Consider the following 20,157-nt stretch of genomic DNA (forward strand, 5'->3'; position numbering starts at 1 on the left):
TCAACTCTTCTGAGAAGGCTTTCCAACAAGGTTTAGGAGTGAGTTTATGGGAATTTTTGACCATTCTTCCAGAAGCGCATTTGTGTGGCCAGACACTAATGCTGGACGAGAAGGCCTGGCTCACAGTCTCCGCTCTAATTTATCCCAAAGGTGTTCTATCGGTCAGGACTGTGCAGGCCAGTCAAGTTGTTCCACACGAAACTCACTCATCCATGTCTTTACAGACCTTGCTTTGTGCACTGGTGCGCAGTCATGTTAGAACAGGAAGGGGCCATCCCTTTCACTGGAACAAAGGGGTCAAGCCCAACTCCTGAAAAACAGCCCCACACCATAATCCCACCTCCACCAAACTTTATACTTGGCACAATGTAGGCAGACAAGTACCGTTCTCCTGGGAACTACCAAACCCAGAGTCATCCGTTGGATTGCCAGATGAAGAAGCGTGATTCATTACTCCAGAGAACACGTCTCCACTGCTCTAGAGTCCAGTGGCGAAACTTTACACCACTGCATTCAATGTTTTGCATTGCACTTGGTGATGTAAGACTCAGATCCAGCTGCTCAGCCTTGGAAACCCATTCCATGAAGCTCTCTATGCTATTCTTGAGCTAATCTGAAGGCCACATGAAGTTTGGAGGTTTGTAGTGATTGACTCTGCAGAAAGTTGATGACCTCTATACGCTTCGGCATCTGCTGCTCTGGCATTTTATGAGTTTATAATGCCACTGACAATTGACTGTGGAATATTTAGTAGTTAGGAAATTTCATGACTGGACTTGTTGCACAGGTGGCATCCTATCACGGTATCATGCTGGAATTCACTGAGCTCCTGAGAGCGACCCATTCTTTCACAAATGTTTGTAGAAGCAGTCTGCAGGCCTAGGTGCTTGGTTTTATACACCTGTGGCCAAAGAAGTGATTGGAATGCATGAATTCAATTATTTGGATGGGGTAGTGAATACTTTTGGCAATATAGTGTTTGTTTGGAATTAAGCTCCCCTTTTGCACATATGATAAAATGAAATCTTAACAGACAAATTAAGATGATTTAGTTTTGGGAAGAAAGTAATTGATTTTCTAAAGACGTATCCACTTGAATTCCCTCTCCAAATGGGGAATAACTCTAAGTGGGTCAGTTCTGGCAGTTCTGGTTTAAAGGTGGCTGAGATGTGGCCCTCTAATGGCAGTAACAAGGCTAGGACCTGGCAAATGCATCAGGCCCTCTCTTGTGCCATCATTCCATGCAGTATGTGGGCCAGAAGTAACTGCTAGATGTTGCCCAGGATTGGGCTGCATCACATTCACTGTCTTGACAGACAAACATTTCTTGGCTGATTTGTTATGTACCTTTTTTTCGTTACAGTTCTCCATTATGCTTCTCTCGTTATTCTCGTTCATGGCGTGGTTGGTGGAGGTGCGAGTGTGAGCGCTGTGTCCTGTGCTGATTTTGCTATTGAGAGTTAATGAGAACAGGGCACGGTGCTGATGAGGCCGAATCACATGATGGTTTTCTCTCTGCAATCAAATCTGAGTTTCACACATTCTCCTGAGCCTCCAGCAGAGGAACTGCTGAGACACAGAGAGGCCCTGCAGTTCTTCTGAATGTCAACGAGTTCTCACTCGCTTCACATTAACCATGAATCCTACTATACCCATGCTGTAAAAAATGGTTCATCAATTCAACCTAAAAAATACTTCATATGGTAACAAGCAATTGAACTAGTTTTTTTCAATGAATGAATCGCTTATTAAAAGTTTTTATTTAATTTGAATAAAACATTTTTTTTTACATTTCTTACAATGTACATTAGGTTGAATGAATAACTGACTCTAAATGTAGGTATTGTGATATAAACTGAGTCTGTTCTACAGTTTTTCATTAATATGTACAAACCAACTTCAAAAGTAATAGGTACCAGTAGGTAAAATACCAATAGCTACAAAAAGCAGTGATTACCTTCAGTATTTATTGTAAATACGCACTCATTCCGAAATTAATGCCTGCAATATGTTCCAAAATAGTTGGGACAGGGCAATTAAAGGCTTGGAATATTGTAAAATGTAAAAAAAAAAAAAATCTTAAACAGATGTTATTCACATTTGGATATAAAAGGATCATCCAGAGTCTTTTATGAAAGGATTGGTCGAAGCCTCTTTGCCAAAATACATCAGCAAAAAATCCAAGTGACTGCAAGAATTTCAGCTATTTCACCCTCTACAATGTATAATATCATCAACAGATTTTGGGAATCTGGAGAAATGTTTGTGCATAAATTAATATTAGGGACCAGGAAGTGCAGGAATGTGGTACAATCAACTGGTGGCGCTGTTTAATTCTCAGGCTCAGACAGCAGTTTGGCATATCTTCATGGAAGCATACGATAATGTGTTAATTAAGCACAGTTTTCCCACTTCTAACTTACACTCAATGAAAGTCTCAGCTAATATTCACAGTTTCTTCCACTTAAAATGTACATAGCACTCAGTGGCATTCACAGCTCTCCTTTAAATAAAAAAATACATATATTGCTTAAACAGTTCCCAAGCCTGCATATAAAACAGGTCACATTAAACTAAAACTAATAAAACACTTAGCAACTAGTTTTACATCACATTCTTTTAGCTTGCAATATTTAAAAAAACATGAAAATATGTACTAATTTGGACAACTAACTGAACATAACATGATAACATGTTATCCCATGGTAATCTGTCCAAAACACTCATGGATGTTAGACATTTTTAAAGGATTAAGTAGCATTAATCACAGAGCACAGTCAGCATGTCTCACCTTCAAGGAAGCACACAATACTGTGCCTTCCCTTGTTGAGTATGGGAGGCAAATCCAGCCAAAAAGGAAATGAAAATGAAAACAATAAAATGTAAATGTGAACCTCTTTTTGCCATTTCCTTTTCCAAACATCTGCGCAAATATCCTGCCAAAATTGAAAATGAAATGAAATGTCACATGAGCATGAGCCGTTTGTGACAAAAATAAAAATAAATTGAAAACAGCTATTTGTCATTTCATTTTAGTTGGTAAAATCTGCCAAATCTGACAACATTAAAATGAAAATGCAAAATGAATAAATCAACAGCAAAGTGATAATTCATGTTTCCGTTTTTTTGTGGGCCCGCTTTAACTGTCAGAATGAAAAGGCAAATGAAAACGAACATCAGCGCCACCTGCTGGAGATTCACTTTTCATTTTCCACTTTTCATTTTCTTTTTCTATCTGACCAACATGCAAATATATTTTAATTAGCACTAGGCGGGGCTACAGGGTACATATTAGGACATCCTCAGCCATCCGCATCAGAATCGCCATCGTTCCTCAAGATAAAAGACTTATAGTCTCCAGAAAAACCACCGTCATGACTCAGATCTGGTAAAACTGAACATCAGACCAAATGCTGTCAGACCAAACGGCCTCAGAGAAGAGGTATCAGAACAAACACAAGCCTGGTCAAGCATAGACTGGTTCGTATGACTTAGAAAACTATGGTGTATCTTGATATAAATGCCAGTGTAACATTTTCACTGTTTCTTCTGAGGCTGTTTGGTCTGATACCTTTTCTCTGGGGTCATTTGGTCACCAGATCTGAGACATGACAGTGTTTTTTCTCAGATGGCTGGGGCTGTCCTAAAATGTAACCCGTAGCCCCGCCTAGTGCTAATTAACATATATTTGCATGTTGGTCAGATAGAAAAAGAAATCAAAAACTGGAAAATGAAAAGTGAATGAAAATGAAAAGTGAAAACTGACAGTTAAAGCGCATCAGCGCCGAAAGCGTAATCACAAACTGTCACTTTGCTCTTGATTTATCCATTTTGCATTTTCATTTTAATTTTGTCAGCTTTGCAGCCGATCGCTATGAAAAACAAATAAGAAAGTAAACTTTGCATTTTGAAATTTTGAAGAAAAGCCAAAGTGAAGTTTGTGCTTTCTTTATTTGTCTGTTTGCTTTTTCATTTTAGATTTGGCTGTGAAAAACCAGAATAGCGACTAAAATGAAATGACAAATAAGCGTTTTCAATGTATTTTTATTTTTGTCACAAACGGCTCATGTGAAAAATGAAATCGCAAATGAAGGCATTTCATTTTCAATTTTGGCAGGATATTTGCACAGATGTTTGGAAAAAGAAATGGCAAAAAGAGGTTTTCATTTACATTTTATTGTTTTCATTTTCATTTCCTTCTTGGCAGGATTTGCCTTCCATAGTTGAGCAGCAACAATAAAGAGAAAAACAACGCATAGCGCGTATACTGCGACCTGGTGACCAGAACTAGTAAAAACACCTTACAAATATATATGTATAAATGTGTGTGTGTGTGTGTGTGTGTGTGTGTGTGTGTGTGTGTGTGTGTGTGTGTGTGTGTGTGTGTTTTAGGGGTGCGGGAAAAGCTCAATTCTTAGATGCAATTTTCAACTTTTGAAATATTTCATTTCTACTGTAATGTTGACAGAATATAAACAGCGGAACTTGGAAGTGTGTAAGTTACAGGCCTGAACAGTCCGTGGTGGCATGTAACAAAAAAACAACTGGATGAGCGAGAAATCCGACCGGCACACTGTGCATTAAACCGAGGGTCTCTCGTTGCAGATTTAACGTTCCAGGAAACCAACTGTGCTGCTCTCTTCGCCTTTTTGTAGCTCCTAGCGAGGCGAGACTTTGTTGCTATGAGACCTGCAGTCTTCTCAGTCGTTGAGAGCCAGGGCTTTCACGCTATGCTGCACACTTTGGAGCCGAGATTCAGTCTCGAAAATATTTTACTGATTCAGTGACCCCGACTCTACAACAAGACCAAAAGCGAAGTTATAAAATCACTGAATTAAATGGGCAGGGCGGCTGTAACGTGCTGCGTGGGCATCCTTTAGCACAGGATCTTATTTCACCGTGGCAGCAGAGTCTTGAGCAAGAGCAGTGCATGAGAGCCTTCCAGATCAGTTCCATTTGATTTATTAATAAAAGATATTGGAAGTAAATGCATTATGGATCATTACAAATACTTTGGTTTAAAACTACCAATTCCTCACACAGTGAGAAAATAGAAATCCTGTATAGAAAAAAAGATGCACCAAGATGCATCAATAATCGTTTTATTATCGCATCACGGCCCTCTGAATCGTAATCTAATCGAATCATGAGGTGCCTAAAGATCCCAACCCTAATATATATGTATGTATGTAGATAAATAGATAGATAGATGTAACTTAATGAATAATGGTCAACTTAGCTGAAAGACACTGTGCAGGTACTTTTTCAGTAGCTGTGCTTCATCAGACAAATGGAGTGAGAATTTTTTGATGTGCTGTATATAGTTGTTTTTTTTCAGAGAAATTATCCTATATTTCCCAGCAGTCCACTTAAATCGTTTCATATTCTCCACAGTGAGGTAAGAGAAGGAAACAAATCAATTGCACTGATAGCCAGAGAGAATGTTTATTTGTTGTATAAAATTTGTCTTTGTTTGTATGCAGTCATTTGCTCTTGACCTTATTTTTATTTTTAGATAGCAATCTCACAAAGTGCTCCATAAAATGTGCAGACTGAAGGCTTCAGCAAACTCTTTCCACCAGGTTGGAGAAAATGTTTCCTGCATTTGCTTTATCTCAATAATATTCTTAAAATTTCAGCTTGTATTGAATGTATATTTTTGAGGTTTTTGCTCAGTGTAGTAATTAAAATGCTGAAAACTTAAAATGCTGAAGTACACACACACAAATCTTCTCCTTCTGGGTTGCAGGGGGCGCTGGAGCCTATCCCAGCTGTCATTGGGCAGAAGGCAGGACACACCCAGGATGGGTCGTCAGTCTATCGCAGGCATGTTGACATATTATCCCAATATTTTAATTAGTTAGTTTCTCAAAATTTTGACCTACTCTCTTGTGATATGTCAGCTATGTTGAAATGGCTTTTTACAAAATCATGACTTAATATGTGAAAATCTTGAAGAAGTTAGTCTCTTTTCGAGATAAAACGTCAAATTCAGTAATAAATTTGCTGCTGGAAACAGATGGACATGTTTTTTCCTGTTATCTGGTGAAAAAGGCTTCAATAAAACGCTCTAAGACTTTTTTTGTGGAACATCTCCCTACTGTTCTGCTTCTTAATGCTTTCTTCTTTCTTCTGTGTGCTTGTGCATAATATAATTTAATTTGTTCTGTTATTGCACTCCTTCACAAAGTGTTTACTGCACAAACCACTGAAACAAGTCTGATGGCCAGCTGAGTATGACATCATAGGTTTCTTCAGTTCAGCCTCCAGATTCAGTTCCTCTGTCTTTTTCAGAGGTCCAGAACAGAGGCGGTCATCTCAGTATGAGGACTAGACAAAAGTAAAAGTTCTGTGAAGGTTTGGATGCGTAGTTGCACTCCATGGTCTTCACACACCACCCTGTGGAGCATGATTACACATCCAGGCCTTCACCAGTTAAGGAATTGATCTGCCCTCCACCGTGATTATATGTTTGGAGTGGATTTGTGGCTCATGTTATCCAAAGGAGCTCATCAGTTTGTTTAGGTTGGCTTTCATGCCTTTTCAGTCACGCTTTAGGCCACGGTCAGCTGTGCAGATTAAGGGTGTAGTCATACTGTGGGGATCTTCAAGTCCTGGAGAAAGAAAACTTTCATGAGGTGCTAGATTTGACAACATTTGGCAAAACTGAATTTTTTTATTGTTGTTCGAAAAATATATGCCCATTTTGAATTTGCTGCCAACAACACGTTCCAAAAAAGTTGGGACGAGGGCAACAAAAGGCCGGTAAAGTTGTGTAATGCTAAAAAATTGGCAACAGGTCAGTAACATCCCAGGGAGGCTGAGTCATTCAGAAGTAAAGATGAAGAAGGGTTCACCACTTTGTGAAAGACTGCATGATCATAGTGCAACAATTCAAGAATAACATTTCTCAACATAAAATAGCTTGAAAATAACTGATGTTTTTTTCATCATCAACAGTACAAAATAAGATTAAAAGTTTCAGAGTATCTGCAGAAATATCTGTTCAAGGCCAAAAAAAGTATTTGCTGTCTGTAATCTTTGGGCCCTCAGGCACTGCATTAAAAACAGACACAATTCTGTAGTAGAAATCACTGGGCTCAGAAACATTTCTGAAAAACACTGTCTGTGGAAACAATTTGTCACTGCATCCACAAATGCAAGTAAAACTCTAAAATGCAAAGAAGAAACCATGTATAAAAAGGATCCAGAAATGCTGCCACCTTCTTTGGGCCCAAGCTCATTTAAAATGGACAGGGACAAAAGTGGAAAAGTGTCCTGTGGTCTGAAGAATTAACATTTGAAACTCTTTTTTGAAATCATGGACACTGTACTCTGCGCTAAAGACCACTCAAGTTGTTATCAGTTATAAGAAGCTAAATTCCTATAGGCAGGATTAAACTGCGATGGGCTGAATGGGTGGGACTAAACTGCTGTAGGCTGAATGGGTGAGGCTAAACTGCTGTAGGCTGAATGGGTGGGGCTAAATTGCTGTAGGCTGAATGGGCAGGGCTAAACTGCTGTAGGCTGAATGGGCAGGGCTAAATTGCTGTAGAGCGAATGGGCGGGGCTAAACTGCTATAGGCTGAATGGGTAGGGCTAAACTGCTGAAGGCTGAATGGGTGGGGCTGTGCTGGCAGTTTAGCTTCCGTATGTTACACTGTGTGGTGAACAAAACTGCAAAAATAAACTGTGACTGTTTTTGGAAAATAAAACCAAACAAGTGATAAGCTTGTGACAAACTTCGCTCGCTTATCGTGACAATCAGTGCCACGAACATGCAAAACTGTTTGAGCTGCATCAGCTGCTTTTTGTTTTTTCTTTGTGTTTTTCTTAATCTTGCTTAGTACTGTTAAGTAACCCATGCAAAGAAAGAATCACTTCCTACACTGCAGTGTGTTCTAGGCAGCGGAACCTCAGACCACACATGCCACCCACTCACAGCAGAACGGCGTGAGAAGAGGACACATGTGGCTTTCCCAGCCACAGACTTCTCCCATCACAGACACTGATACACAGTACAAAGAAGTGGTGCTTGCATTGTTTGTGCTTACTTATATAATTATTATTATATTAATGATATAACATAATACAATAACAATGTTACATAGTATTATATTTGTATATGTATTGTCATATATATATATATGGACTCCGAGGTGGTCAGTCCATTGTTCAATTTGTGTGATGTGTATTTCTCCTTTTGTGAGTGAAGTTCTTCTTGACACCTACACATCCTTTCAGGAAGGATGGATGTTGTCCTCTTTAATTCAGTTTCTTTAACCCTCTAAAAAGGTCATTTTCTTAATTTGTTCATATCTTCCTATGACAGATTACATGTGTCTCAGCCCCTCTTCACAGCCTCATAACTTCACTTGTGAGTCACATACAACCTTGTGATAAGATAGAATGGAAAGGACAACTCTACAGATTAGCTACAGATTACAGTTTGCAGATATATAGTGAAATCTACTCTTCCATCTACCCATGTAATGTCTCCTGAGCCGCTGGCTGTCAAAAAGCATAATAGATCCACCCTCAGGCTTAACAGTTGGCATGGTGTTCCTTTCATCAGATACTGCTTGTTTTTTCTGAACATACCTTTATTGATTGTGGCCAAAGAGTTCAACTTTAACTTCATTTACTACATAATGTCTGTAGCTCACCTAGATATCTTTCTTTATACTTCAGTTCCCCTTAACCGCCACTTCGGAGAGTAGAAACTGTGAGCTGAAAGTGCTTAATATCCTTTTGCGTGTTTATGAGAATTGTTGACCATTCTTCCAGAAGCACATTTGTGAGGTCAGAGTCTGATGTTAGATGAGAAGGCCTGGCTCCCAGTCTCCGCTCTAATTCTTCCCAAAGGTGTTCTATAAGTTTGAGGTCAGGACTCTGTGCAGGCCAGTCAAGTTCTTCCACACCAAACTCGCTTTATGGACCTTGCTTTGTACACTGGTGCGCAGTCATTTTGGAACAGGAATGGGCCATCCAAAAACTGTTCCCACAAAGTCGGGAGCTTGAAATTGTCCAAAACCTCTTGGTCTGCTTAAGCATTAAGAGTTCCTTTCACTGGAACTAAGGGGCCAAGCCAAACTCCTGAAAAACAACCCCACACCATAATCCCCCTCAACCAAACTTTACACTTGGCACAGTGCAGTCAGAAAATTTCCATTGTCCTGGCAATCGCCAAACCCAGAGTCATCCATTGGATTGCCAGATGGAGAAGCTTGGTTCATCACTCCAGAGAACACATCTCCACTGCTCTAGAGTCCAGTGCTTGGCCATGGAAATCCATTCCATGAAGCTCTACGCAGTGTTCTTCAGCTAATTTATAGGCCATATGAAGTTTGGAGGTCTGTAGCAATTGACTCTGCAGAAAGTTGGCGACCTCTGCACCCTATGCACCTCAGAACCCGCTGACCCTGAGCTATCATTTTACGTGGCCTTCCACTTTATGGCTGAGTTGCTGTTGTTCCCATTCGCTTCCACTGTTATAATACCACTGACAGTTGACTATGGAATATTTAGTAGTGAGGAAATTTCACGACTGGACTTGTTGCACAGGTGGCATCCTATTACGGTACCATGCTGGAATTCACTGAGCTCCTGAGAGCGACTCATGCTTTCACAAATGTTTGTAGAAGCAGTCTGCAGGCCTAGGTGCTTGGTTTTATACACCTGTGGCCATGGAAATGATTGGAACACCTGAATTCAAGGATTTGGATGGGTGAGTGAACAGTTTTGGAAATATTGTGTATATATTGCTGCTGTCAGAACAAAACTTCATATCGCCAAAAAAAATGGCTTTAAAGAAGAAGGAAAAAATATATTTTACTGTAAGTCAATGGAACCAGAGTCTTTTCTTTTGGTCCATTCATCATGAAATTTACATATAATGTAAAGACCAACTGGTATTTTCAAAGATGGATTTACAAGGTTTTGTTTCGAGAGCAGTGAAAAAACATTATTATATTATAGTCTAATACTGTATTGAATTGTAACTGTAAGTCCTGTCTTCTCTTAAACCTATTCAGAATCACCACCTAAAGTCAAATAAGCATGAACCAAAACAAAAGAAATACAGCAGTGACATTCTGGGCTTCTGTGTGAGAACCGAAAACAATTACCTATAGCTCTGTGCTGTTTGATCAAATGAGGCTTTAAAATGTAACTAATGTGTGTCTAAACCTGCTGAACTGAGCTGAACTGTCTGTGGCTTTCCTCTCTTCAGTATCTGATTAATAAGCTTGCCAATGTGTGAGTCAGATAAAAATTATCTAATCGCTTTTGTGGTCATTTGGGCCAAGACCTGCAAAAGTCTGTGAACCGCTGGTGCAGAGAAGGGAGTGTTTACTCTGGTTTTGTTGATATTCAATGATAATTTAGTTTCCAGTTTCCTCAGATGGAGACATCACAGTCAGGTAAGTCTACCTTACCCAGAGACTGAGACTAGTCCAAATGAGACCCCTAGTTTATGGTCTTGAAGCCAATCTTAAATTCTATTTCATTTTTTCTATTTAGTACATTCATCCCACATAAAGTAACCAACATTTCTACTTACTTTCAAATCACTGCAGCTTCACTCTTGGTTGTTGGGGTTTGTGTTTCTCCTCTGTTACCCTGCAGAGAAACTTGGGAGTTGCCCAGTGTCCCTGGGCTGAGGCTGGACAAACAGGGACAACACATCCTTAGGTGCTTATAAACTCTATCTGGGCTCGCCCGCTTGATCTTCAGGAGGTGCAGAAGACTGTAGAAGGCAGTGCGGTAGTCACAGCTGTGGCAGTAGATGATGGGGTTCAGGCCAGAGTTGCTGAAGCCCAGCCAGTTTAGAAACATGATGAGGATTCTTTGAAGCTTTTTGTCTCCATCTTCCTCCTTAAAGGGCACCACAATGTTAGCCACGAAGAATGGCAACCAGCACAGCGTGAAGGCGCCCATGATCAGGCCCAGAGTCTTCAGAGCCTTGTGCTGATGGACGATAAGCCTGGTTGCCCTTCGACTTTGGATCCGACCCAACTCTGTCTCTGCTGTAAATAATAACGTAGTGTAAATAAGCTGTAAATAAACTACTACTACTATTTTGTAATTATTACTAGCTTTACAGTAAATATACAAAATGATACGAAGACAAAACAATATACAGACACATAAAATCCAACACATTCAAGATAATATACAAAATTATTATTCCAAATGATTATGCAAATGATATTTTTCCCTGATTTTCCTAAATGGTCGATGCAAATGAGTCAGTATAATAAAATTCATCACCCGTTAGAGTATAAATAGAATTTTATTGAACAAACCTCCCAATGATAACAGTATATTCTTCAAAAAAAAAAAAAAAACTCAAACTGTACTGTTCCAAATTATTATGCACAGCAGAGTTTCAAAACATTTTATAGGTTGTAAAGAACTGAAAATGGTCATTTGTTGAATTTGCAGCATTAGGAGGTCACATTCACTGAAATCAAAAGCTATTTCAATCAAAAACATCCTAACAGGCCAAGTTACATGTTAACATAGGAACCCTTCTTTGAGATCACCTTCACAATTCTTGCATCCATTGAACTTGTGAGTTTTTGGAGAGTTTCTGCTTAAATTTCTTTGCATGATGTCAGAATAGCCTCCCAGAGCTGCTGTTTTGATGTGAACTGCCTCATAGATCTTTTGCTTGATAATACTCCAAAGGTTCTCTATAGGGTTGAGGTCAGGGGAAGATGGTGGTCAGACACCATGAGTTTCTCTCCTTTTATGCCCATAGCAGCCAATGACACAGAGGTGTTCTTTGCAGCATGAGATGGTGCATTGTCATGCATGAAGATGATTTTGCTCCGGAAGGCACGGTTCTTCTTTTTGTACCATGGAAGAAAGTGGTCAGTCAGAAACTCTATATACTTTGCCGACGTCATTTTCACACCTTCAGGGACCCTAAAGGGCCCTACCATCCAGGGTTGCACGACACTCATCAGTAAACAAGACTGTTTGGAAATTAGTCTTCATGTATGTCTGGGCCCACTGCAATCGTTTCTGCTTGTGCGCACTGGTTAGGTGTGGCTGAATAGTAGGTTTATGCACCACAGCAAGCTTTTGAATGATCCTACACCTTGAGGTTCGTGGGACTCCAGAGGCACCAGCAGCTTCAAATACCCATTTGCAATGGCATTTTAGCAGCTGCTCTCTTAATCCGATGAACTTGCCTGGCAGAAACCTTCCTCATTCTGCCTTTATCTGCACAAACCCGTCTGTGCTCTGAATCAGCCACAAATCTCTTCACAGTGCGATGATCACGCTTAAGTTTTCGTGAAATATCTAATGTTTTCACACTTTGTCCAAGGCATTGCACTATTTGACGCTTTTCGGCAGCAGAGAGATCCTTTTTCTTTCCCATGTTGCTTGAAACCTGTGGCCTGCTTAATAATGTGGAACATCCTTCTTAAGTAGTTTTCCTTTAATTGGGCTCACCTGGCAAACTAATTATCACAGGTGTCTGAGATTGATTTCAGTGATCCAAAGAGCCCTGAGACACAATACCATCCATGGGTTCAATTGAGAAACAAAAAAATGAATCTTTATGACACTTCAATCCAATTTGCATAATAATTTGGAACGTGGTGTATAGATTTAAAAAATCCAAATTATTACGATATATTTTTGCAATGCATGAAAATGGCCAAGAAATTGATTTGTTAAATACATACTGAAAATGTATTTATTAATATTTGTTATTATATTTGTTCAGCTGTGTGTAATTACAGATTTACAGATGTGAATAAACAGTACTGTCTGTGATCTGCATTGTACTTTACATTAACCATGTCCATATGTACTACCCCACACAATGTATTTCACATTAACAAGATATCATAACAGCATTTTCACAGAGTATCAATATCTACAACACTTGCTTTTGTCATGTTAAAGGTTCATTTGATCATATTTAAAATTAAGATACTGGAATACAAATTAATCTACCTGCTGATGATTCCTCAGTGAGCTGCTGGTTATTGCTGATGTTGAAACGTTGTCTGTCTTTGTAAATCATCTTCACCTGCTGGTTTGCGATCACAAACACGTGCCCGTACACAAAGAGCATCACCACCAGTGGCAAGTAGAAGGAGATGACAGAGGAGATGATGGCATAGGTTGGGTTGAGATTGAAGTCACAGCAGCGGTTGTCTTCACGGCAGCGTTCAATCTCCTCTGAATTGCCAAAAGCGTTGGAATGATCGCCCATGATGGGGACGAAGGAAATGAGAGCTGAGTTTACCCATACAGCGCAGACAATGATCCAGGCTCTCCACTTATTCATAAGAGCCTTGTACCTGCAAAGAAAAAAATTATTATCGCTTTTTCTATTGGTAAGTTAAAGAAAGACAGAGGACAAATTGGAGTGTCTGTAAATGGGATCTACTGTTATTCCAACAGACAGAGGACAGATTAGAGCATCTCTAAAAGGGATCTACTATTATTCCAACAGACAGAGGACAGATTAGAGTATCTCTAAAAGGGATCTACTATTATTCCAACAGACAGAGGACAGATTAGAGTATCTCTAAAAGGGATCTACTATTATTCCAACAGACAGAGAACAAATTAGAGCATCTCTAAAAGGGATCTACTGGTATTCCAACAGACAGAGGACAGATTAGAATATCTCTAAAAGGGATCTACTATTATTCCAACAGACAGAGGACACATTAGAGCATCTCTAAAAGGGATCTACTGGTATTCCAACAGGCAGAGGACACATTAGAGCATCTCTAAAAGGGATCTACTATTATTCCAACAGACAGAGGACAGATTAGAGTATCTCTAAAAGGGATCTACTATTATTCCAACAGACAGAGGACAGATTATAGCATCTCTAAAAGGGATCTACTATTATTCCAACAGACAGAGGACAGATTAGAGTATCTCTAAAAGGGATCTACTATTATTCCAACAGACAGAGGACAGATTAGAGTATCTCTAAAAGGCATCTACTATTATTCCAACAGACAGAGAACAAATTAGAGCATCTCTAAAAGGGATCTACTGGTATTCCAACAGACAGAGGACAGATTAGAATATCTCTAAAAGGGATCTACTATTATTCCAACAGACAGAGGACACATTAGAGCATCTCTAAAAGGGATCTACTGGTATTCCAACAGGCAGAGGACAAATTGAAGCATCAATCAATCATAACAGGATTTACAGTGTCTACAGTGTTTATAGTGTCTATAATGTCTGTAGTCTTTATAGGGTCTACAGTGTTTACAGTGTCTATAGTGTCATTAGTGTTTATAATGTTTACAGTGTCTGCAGTATTTATAGTGTATATAGTGTCCATAGTGTTTACAATCTCTATAGTGCTTATAGTGTTTATAGTGTTTACAGTGTCTATAGCGTTTGTAGTGTTTATGTTGATTGAACTGCAGCTGAAACGCAGCTAGTGTATTTGTTGATGTGAGTGATGTGGTGGAGATGTGGTATAACCGCTGTCCCATAGATTGTTCAGGGGCAGGTGGGGAATGCACATTAGGGTGTAGTGCATGCTGGGGATTGTAGTGTAGGATGTTGTGAAACCCAGGCTGGATAGGATTGTGTTATGGGCCTGATGTGGCCCGAAGGCCTTGTGTTTGACATATAGGCATAATAGTTACATTAATGATTGTGAATATGAGCTGTAGTCTAAGCAAGTTTGGTTAGTTGTTAGGAATCTAAAACATCAGCTCTATGCCAGAACTCTTACGTACAAGCTCAGATATATGATAATATCTGCTACAAACTACACAGTTTACCAATAGTAATTATAATACCAATAAATTCACTTACTTCAAGTACACAAACCATGTACTTGAGTTAAAGTAGAGATACCCAAGGTAAAATATTACTCCAGTAAAAGTAGAAGTCCTTACTCTAGACCTCAACTTGAGTAAAAGTGCAAAAGTATTTGCCTTCAAATGTATTTAAGTATGGAAAGTAAAGGTAGTAAAAGATTAATTATGGCTCTGATGTCCTGTTATCATTTTTGTAACAAGACTCGCCTTCTGAACTCATTTCAGGTGAAAATCCTCCAGCGTCTCTCTTGGTAAACCAGTCTTTTAATAGAACGTCATTAATTAGTGACACTGACGTCCATTAAAATGATCATAAGCACAAAACACTGAAGGCAAACAGTTTCCATCAGGGAGAACCGAGTGGCTCTGAAATCACTTTTACAAACAAGCAAAGTTTCAGTTTAAGATTACTTTGTAAATTAGCTACACGTTGAATAAAAACTGGCTTTAAACTCAGGATCACAAATAAGTTTTCCTTTACTATATTGATCTGTAGGTCTCTGCTCATAAACATAAACTAACTGAAACTAATTTACTATAAAATGAAAGTGTTTGTATAAATTCAGAAAAAAAGAAACATGCCAGTCAAACTGCATGTGTGTACATATTTCTATATTGTGGTCTATTTACACAAAGTTAGGTTAGTTCATCATTTAGGTGACGTATGTGCTCCCAAATTTTTACGCTGCTGCACTGATGTTGAACCGTGTGCTGCACTGGGTCGGTATGACCAACAGGTCAAAACAAGCTCAGAACAAAGTGACCGCTGTGCCCTGATTGGTGTTCTTGCTTCTTTTGTTTTGACATGTTACATTTTCATACACACAGAAAACGATTTCTCAAAATGTAGTGGAGTAAAAAGTCAGATATTTGAGTTTGAAATGTAGTGGAGTAAAAAGTCAGATATTTGAGTTTGAAATGTAGTGGAGTGAAATTGAAAAGTCGCCCAAAATGGAAATAAAGTACAGATACACGAAAAAACTACTTAAGTACAGTAACGAATTACATTTACTTAGTTACTGTGCACCACTGGTTCCTTGTGATTTATATTAGATATAGATCATAGGTGTAATCATTCGGTTGGCATCTCTGTCTGTTTTAAAACCAGTTTTTCATCGAAATAATCAGACAAATCAGGTATTTTTACATCTTCACACTTGAATCAGTTTACTCACCGCAGTGGTCTGGTGACAGCCACATATCGGTCCACAGCGATGGCACAGAGTGTCTGTGTGCTGGCAGTCACACAATGAACATCCACTGAGGTCCAGAGTTTGCAAGACATCTTATCTAGTGGCCAGTTTCCAGTCAGCAGCATGGAAAAGCTCATGGGCTGGACCACACAACCTACAATGAGATCAGCGCAGGCCAGGGATGTGATGAAGATGCTCGTGGTGTTCTGGAGCTGGGGGGTCCGCACCACAGCCAAAATCACCAGGAGATTTCCAGCCACAGTCACAAAAATGACCACCAGCATGGGCAGGATAAAGAAAGATGACATCGGAGCATGGTACGAGTCCCAGGTGGAGTTGTTCATTTTCTGCAAATGCCAGGAGTGAAAAAAGTACTGAAAATCAGTGATGCTGCTGCTGTAGTGATAATTTAGTTGATTACAAGGTGCAACTTAAGCACTGTTTTTTTTTATTAACTATAACATGAACGGAACATGACACTAGAGTAGAATGCTGTGGGTGGCAGATATTTAAGAGAATCCATCAATAATATGTATTTTTTATTTGAAGTTGGGACGTTGTGTAAAACATAAATAAAAACAGAATACAATGATTTTTATTTAATGTTCAAATGGATAAACTTTATTGTTTTTTGCAAATATTCACTCATTTTGAATTTGATGCCTGCAACACGTTCCAAAGAAGTTGGTATAGGAGCTGCGTGAACAAATAGTCCAACAGTTTAAGAACAACGTTTCTCGACGTGCAATTGCAAGAAATTTAGGGATTTCATCATCTACAGTCCATAATATCATCAAAAGATTCAGAGAATCTGAAGAAATCTCTGCAAGTAAGCAGCAAGGCAGAAAACCAACATTGAATGCCTGTGACCTTCGATCCCTCAGGCGGCACTGCATTAAAAACCAACATCATTCTGTAACAGATATTACCACATGGGCTCAGGAACACTTCAGAAAACCATTGTCAGTGAACACAGTTCGTCGCTCCATCTACAAGTGCAAGTTAAAACTCTGCCATGCAAAGCGGAAGCCAAATATCAACAACACCCAGAAACACCGCCGGCTTCTCTGGGCCTGAGCTCATCTGAGATGGACTGACGCAAAGTGGAAAAGTGTCCTGTGGTCTGACGAGTCCACATTTCAGATTGTTTTTGGAAATCATGGACATCGTGTCCTCCAGGCCAAAGAGGAAAAGGACTGTCTGGATTGTTATCAGTGCAAAGTTCAAAAGCCAGCATCTCTGATGGTATAGGGGTGTGTTAATGCCCATGGCATGGGTAACTTGCACATCTGTGAAGGCCCCATTAATGCTGAAAGGTACATACAGGTTTTGGAGCAACATGTGCTGCCATCCAAGAAACGTCTTTTTCAGGGACGTCCTGGTTATTTCAGCAAGACAATGCCAAGCCACATTCTGCACGTGTTACAACAGCGTGGCTTCATAGTAAAAGAGTGCAGGTACTAGACTGGCCTGCCTGCAGTCCAGACCTGTCTCCCATTGAAAATGTGTGGCGCATTATGAAGCGCAAAATACGACAACGTTTACTCATATTTCACACAACGTCCCAACTTCATTGGAATTGGGGTTGTATTTTGTTCTATGTCGAACATTTGTTCTATGTCAAGCTTGTAACAATAGAACAACCATTTTTGGTGCTGTATAGAACCATATATAACAGATTCTCCTCAATCTGAAGAACCATTTCACCGTGCAAAGAACCCTTTAAGCATGCAAATAGTTCTTTTAATGTTCACAATTCTATTCAGAACCGTTGTCTTTACTTAAACCCTTAAATAAGCATCTTTTTTAAGAGCTTATTGTTACTAAATATTTTACCCTGCTAACACTTGAGAAGGCATGGCTCTGTGTAGGCTGTAGGTTTGCTTTATTCTAGGTCACTAAAAGCTGTGCCACAGTCTGAGTCCGGACCCAGGCACTGTCATATGCGGACCTGGGCCTATAACCGATAAACTATAGAGAACTGTTTCATTTTGATGGGTTTTATTGTTTTAATAACTGTAGCTTTTCTAGCCTTCACAGTACCACTTTAACAGCCCAGAAAACTCACAGACCAACTGCATGTGTTGTAAATATCACACGTGATGCGCCTCTAAAATGAAGCACAATAAGTGTAGATCTGTTTAGAGGTGTGTGATGTGGTGCTGAACATAAAGATCTGAGCACTTTGCTACACTTCCTCATAATTCAGATGCGTGTTGGAGGAAGTTCATACACCCCAACTGCTCTCCTGTTAACTGCACTGAGACCGAAGGAAGATTTTTGAGGGAGCCTAAAAAACAGCGACCCTTTACCCCGTTGCTCTCTTAAATGATGCAGGCGGAAGTTCAATAATGCTACTATTTACAGGTGGAAGTGACAACGCAGTGACTGAGAGACAGTTCTATAACAATAAGAGGCACAGACTAGCTGCCTCTCTGGACTTGAGAGCCATAAAATCTAAAGACCTTGTATGTAACCTTGGTGCACTAATGGACTTTGATCTTAGTTTTAGCAGGCAAGTCAAAGCAGTTACTAAATCAGCTTATTATCACCAACAAGACATGCTCTGATGAAAGCAGATATGGAGAAACTCATCTACACCTGTATTTCTAGCAGGATTGATCACTGTAATGGTCTCCTAACTGGACCCCCAAAACAGACAATCAAACAGCTTCAGCTGAGTCAGAATGCAGCTGCCATACTTACACTGGCTACTGGTCACTTCCAGAATATACTTTAAGGTGCTGTTACTGCCCTATATATGTCTTAATGATGCAGGAGCAGCATATTTATCCAATCTGCTGCAACGATATGAACTGAGCAGATATGAACATGGGACTCCCTGAATATCAGGGTCATTTTGCACACTGATATTAGTTAAATTGGCCAGTAGGCACTTGAACCCACCATGTGGAAGACTGGGGGTCTCCACACACACATGTGTAAATGTTCATTTTTCATGTCTGGCAAACAGCCTGTGAAAAACAACATTAATAATCAGTTATAACACATAAATAAAAAAGGACAACAGTAACCTGATGCTTGCCAAATAGTGAGTCCTCATTCTTTTACACAGTTGAAGCTCAGATGTCAGTCACTGATTTTATTATGCTTTATCCATCAGTCTGCATTAAACCTCCTTCACTTACTTATCTTCATATTTATATTGATCCATTTTATTTGTGTTATAACTGCATATTAATGCTTTTTAATGAGTTAATGACCTAATACATTTCTGCAAATCAGCTCATTTTAAGCCTTTTCTGACGGCAGTCTGGCTTTGAAGTCGTAGCCGAAATGAAACTCAGATTAATTTTGTGTGATGTAATCTGGGTCATCGTGTTAGCAGAAATTCGGCACAGTGCTGGGAGAGATATTGGGAGAAATTAGCTCTCAGCTGCTCAATCAGATAGCAGAGATGTTGTGGTTGCCTGGTTCTTAAAGCCTCTTTGATGTTCAGATGAGGAACTTGTGCTATTCACCCCCAGCACTGCAGGCAGTCTGACCCACATTCACTCCAGAAGGCTGGAGCTTATCTGACCTCACAGGTACTCCATCATCTCATCAATGTAAACAGAGCGAGTCAGACTGAGAGAGTAGACACCATCACTCAACAGAAACTGACACTGTATCTCTCTCTCACACTGTTTTTGTTTTATTGCTCCCCCTCTGTCTTCCACTCTCCCTTTTCTCATTTCAATTGCTCTCTCTCTCTCTGTCTCTCTCTTTCCATCTGACTCTGTTTCTCTTGCTCTTTCTAAATCTGACTCTCTCTCTGTGTCTATTGCTCTCTGTTTCTATTGCTCTCTCTCGCTCAACCCGACTCTCTATTTCTATTGCTCTTTCTCAATCTGACTCTCTGTTTCTGTTGCTCTCTCTCTCTCTCAATCTGACTTTCTCTGTTTCTGTTGCTCTCTCTCTCAATCTGACTTTCTCTGTTTCTGTTGCTCTCTCTCTCTCTCAATCTGACTTTCTCTGTTTCTGTTGCTCTCTCTCTCAATCTGACTTTCTGTTTCTGTTGCTCTCTCTCTCAATCTGACTTTCTCTGTTTCTGTTGCTCTCTCTCTCTCAATCTGACTTTCTCTGTTTCTGTTGCTCTCTCTCTCTCTCTCTCTCTCTCTCAATCTGACTCTGTTTCT

At 39.7% G+C, this 20,157-nt stretch overlaps 1 protein-coding gene across 3 annotated transcripts in view; it reads right to left on the minus strand.

Moving 5' to 3' along the window:
• Positions 1 to 5,064: 5,064 nt before the first annotated feature.
• Positions 5,065 to 20,157, minus strand: part of adrb3b (adrenoceptor beta 3b) — a 32,947-nt gene continuing 17,854 nt past the window's right edge. For 2 of the 3 annotated variants that reach the window (XM_017718884.2, XM_017718883.2), the window contains exons 2-5: positions 16,001 to 16,365; positions 12,976 to 13,325; positions 10,562 to 11,027; positions 5,065 to 6,614 (exon numbers count right to left, since the gene is read on the minus strand). In XM_017718884.2, coding sequence (XP_017574373.1) covers positions 10,564 to 11,027; positions 12,976 to 13,325; positions 16,001 to 16,362 — 1,176 coding nt within the window. In that variant the 5' untranslated portion in view covers positions 16,363 to 16,365 and the 3' untranslated portion in view covers positions 5,065 to 6,614; positions 10,562 to 10,563. The remainder of the gene's footprint in view (positions 6,615 to 10,561; positions 11,028 to 12,975; positions 13,326 to 16,000; positions 16,366 to 20,157) is intronic. The other variant, XM_017718885.2, reaches the window with a different exon arrangement.

The sequence above is a fragment of the Pygocentrus nattereri genome, chromosome 18, assembly GCF_015220715.1.
Source record: "Pygocentrus nattereri isolate fPygNat1 chromosome 18, fPygNat1.pri, whole genome shotgun sequence".
NCBI classification, from domain to species: Eukaryota; Metazoa; Chordata; class Actinopteri; order Characiformes; family Serrasalmidae; genus Pygocentrus; species Pygocentrus nattereri.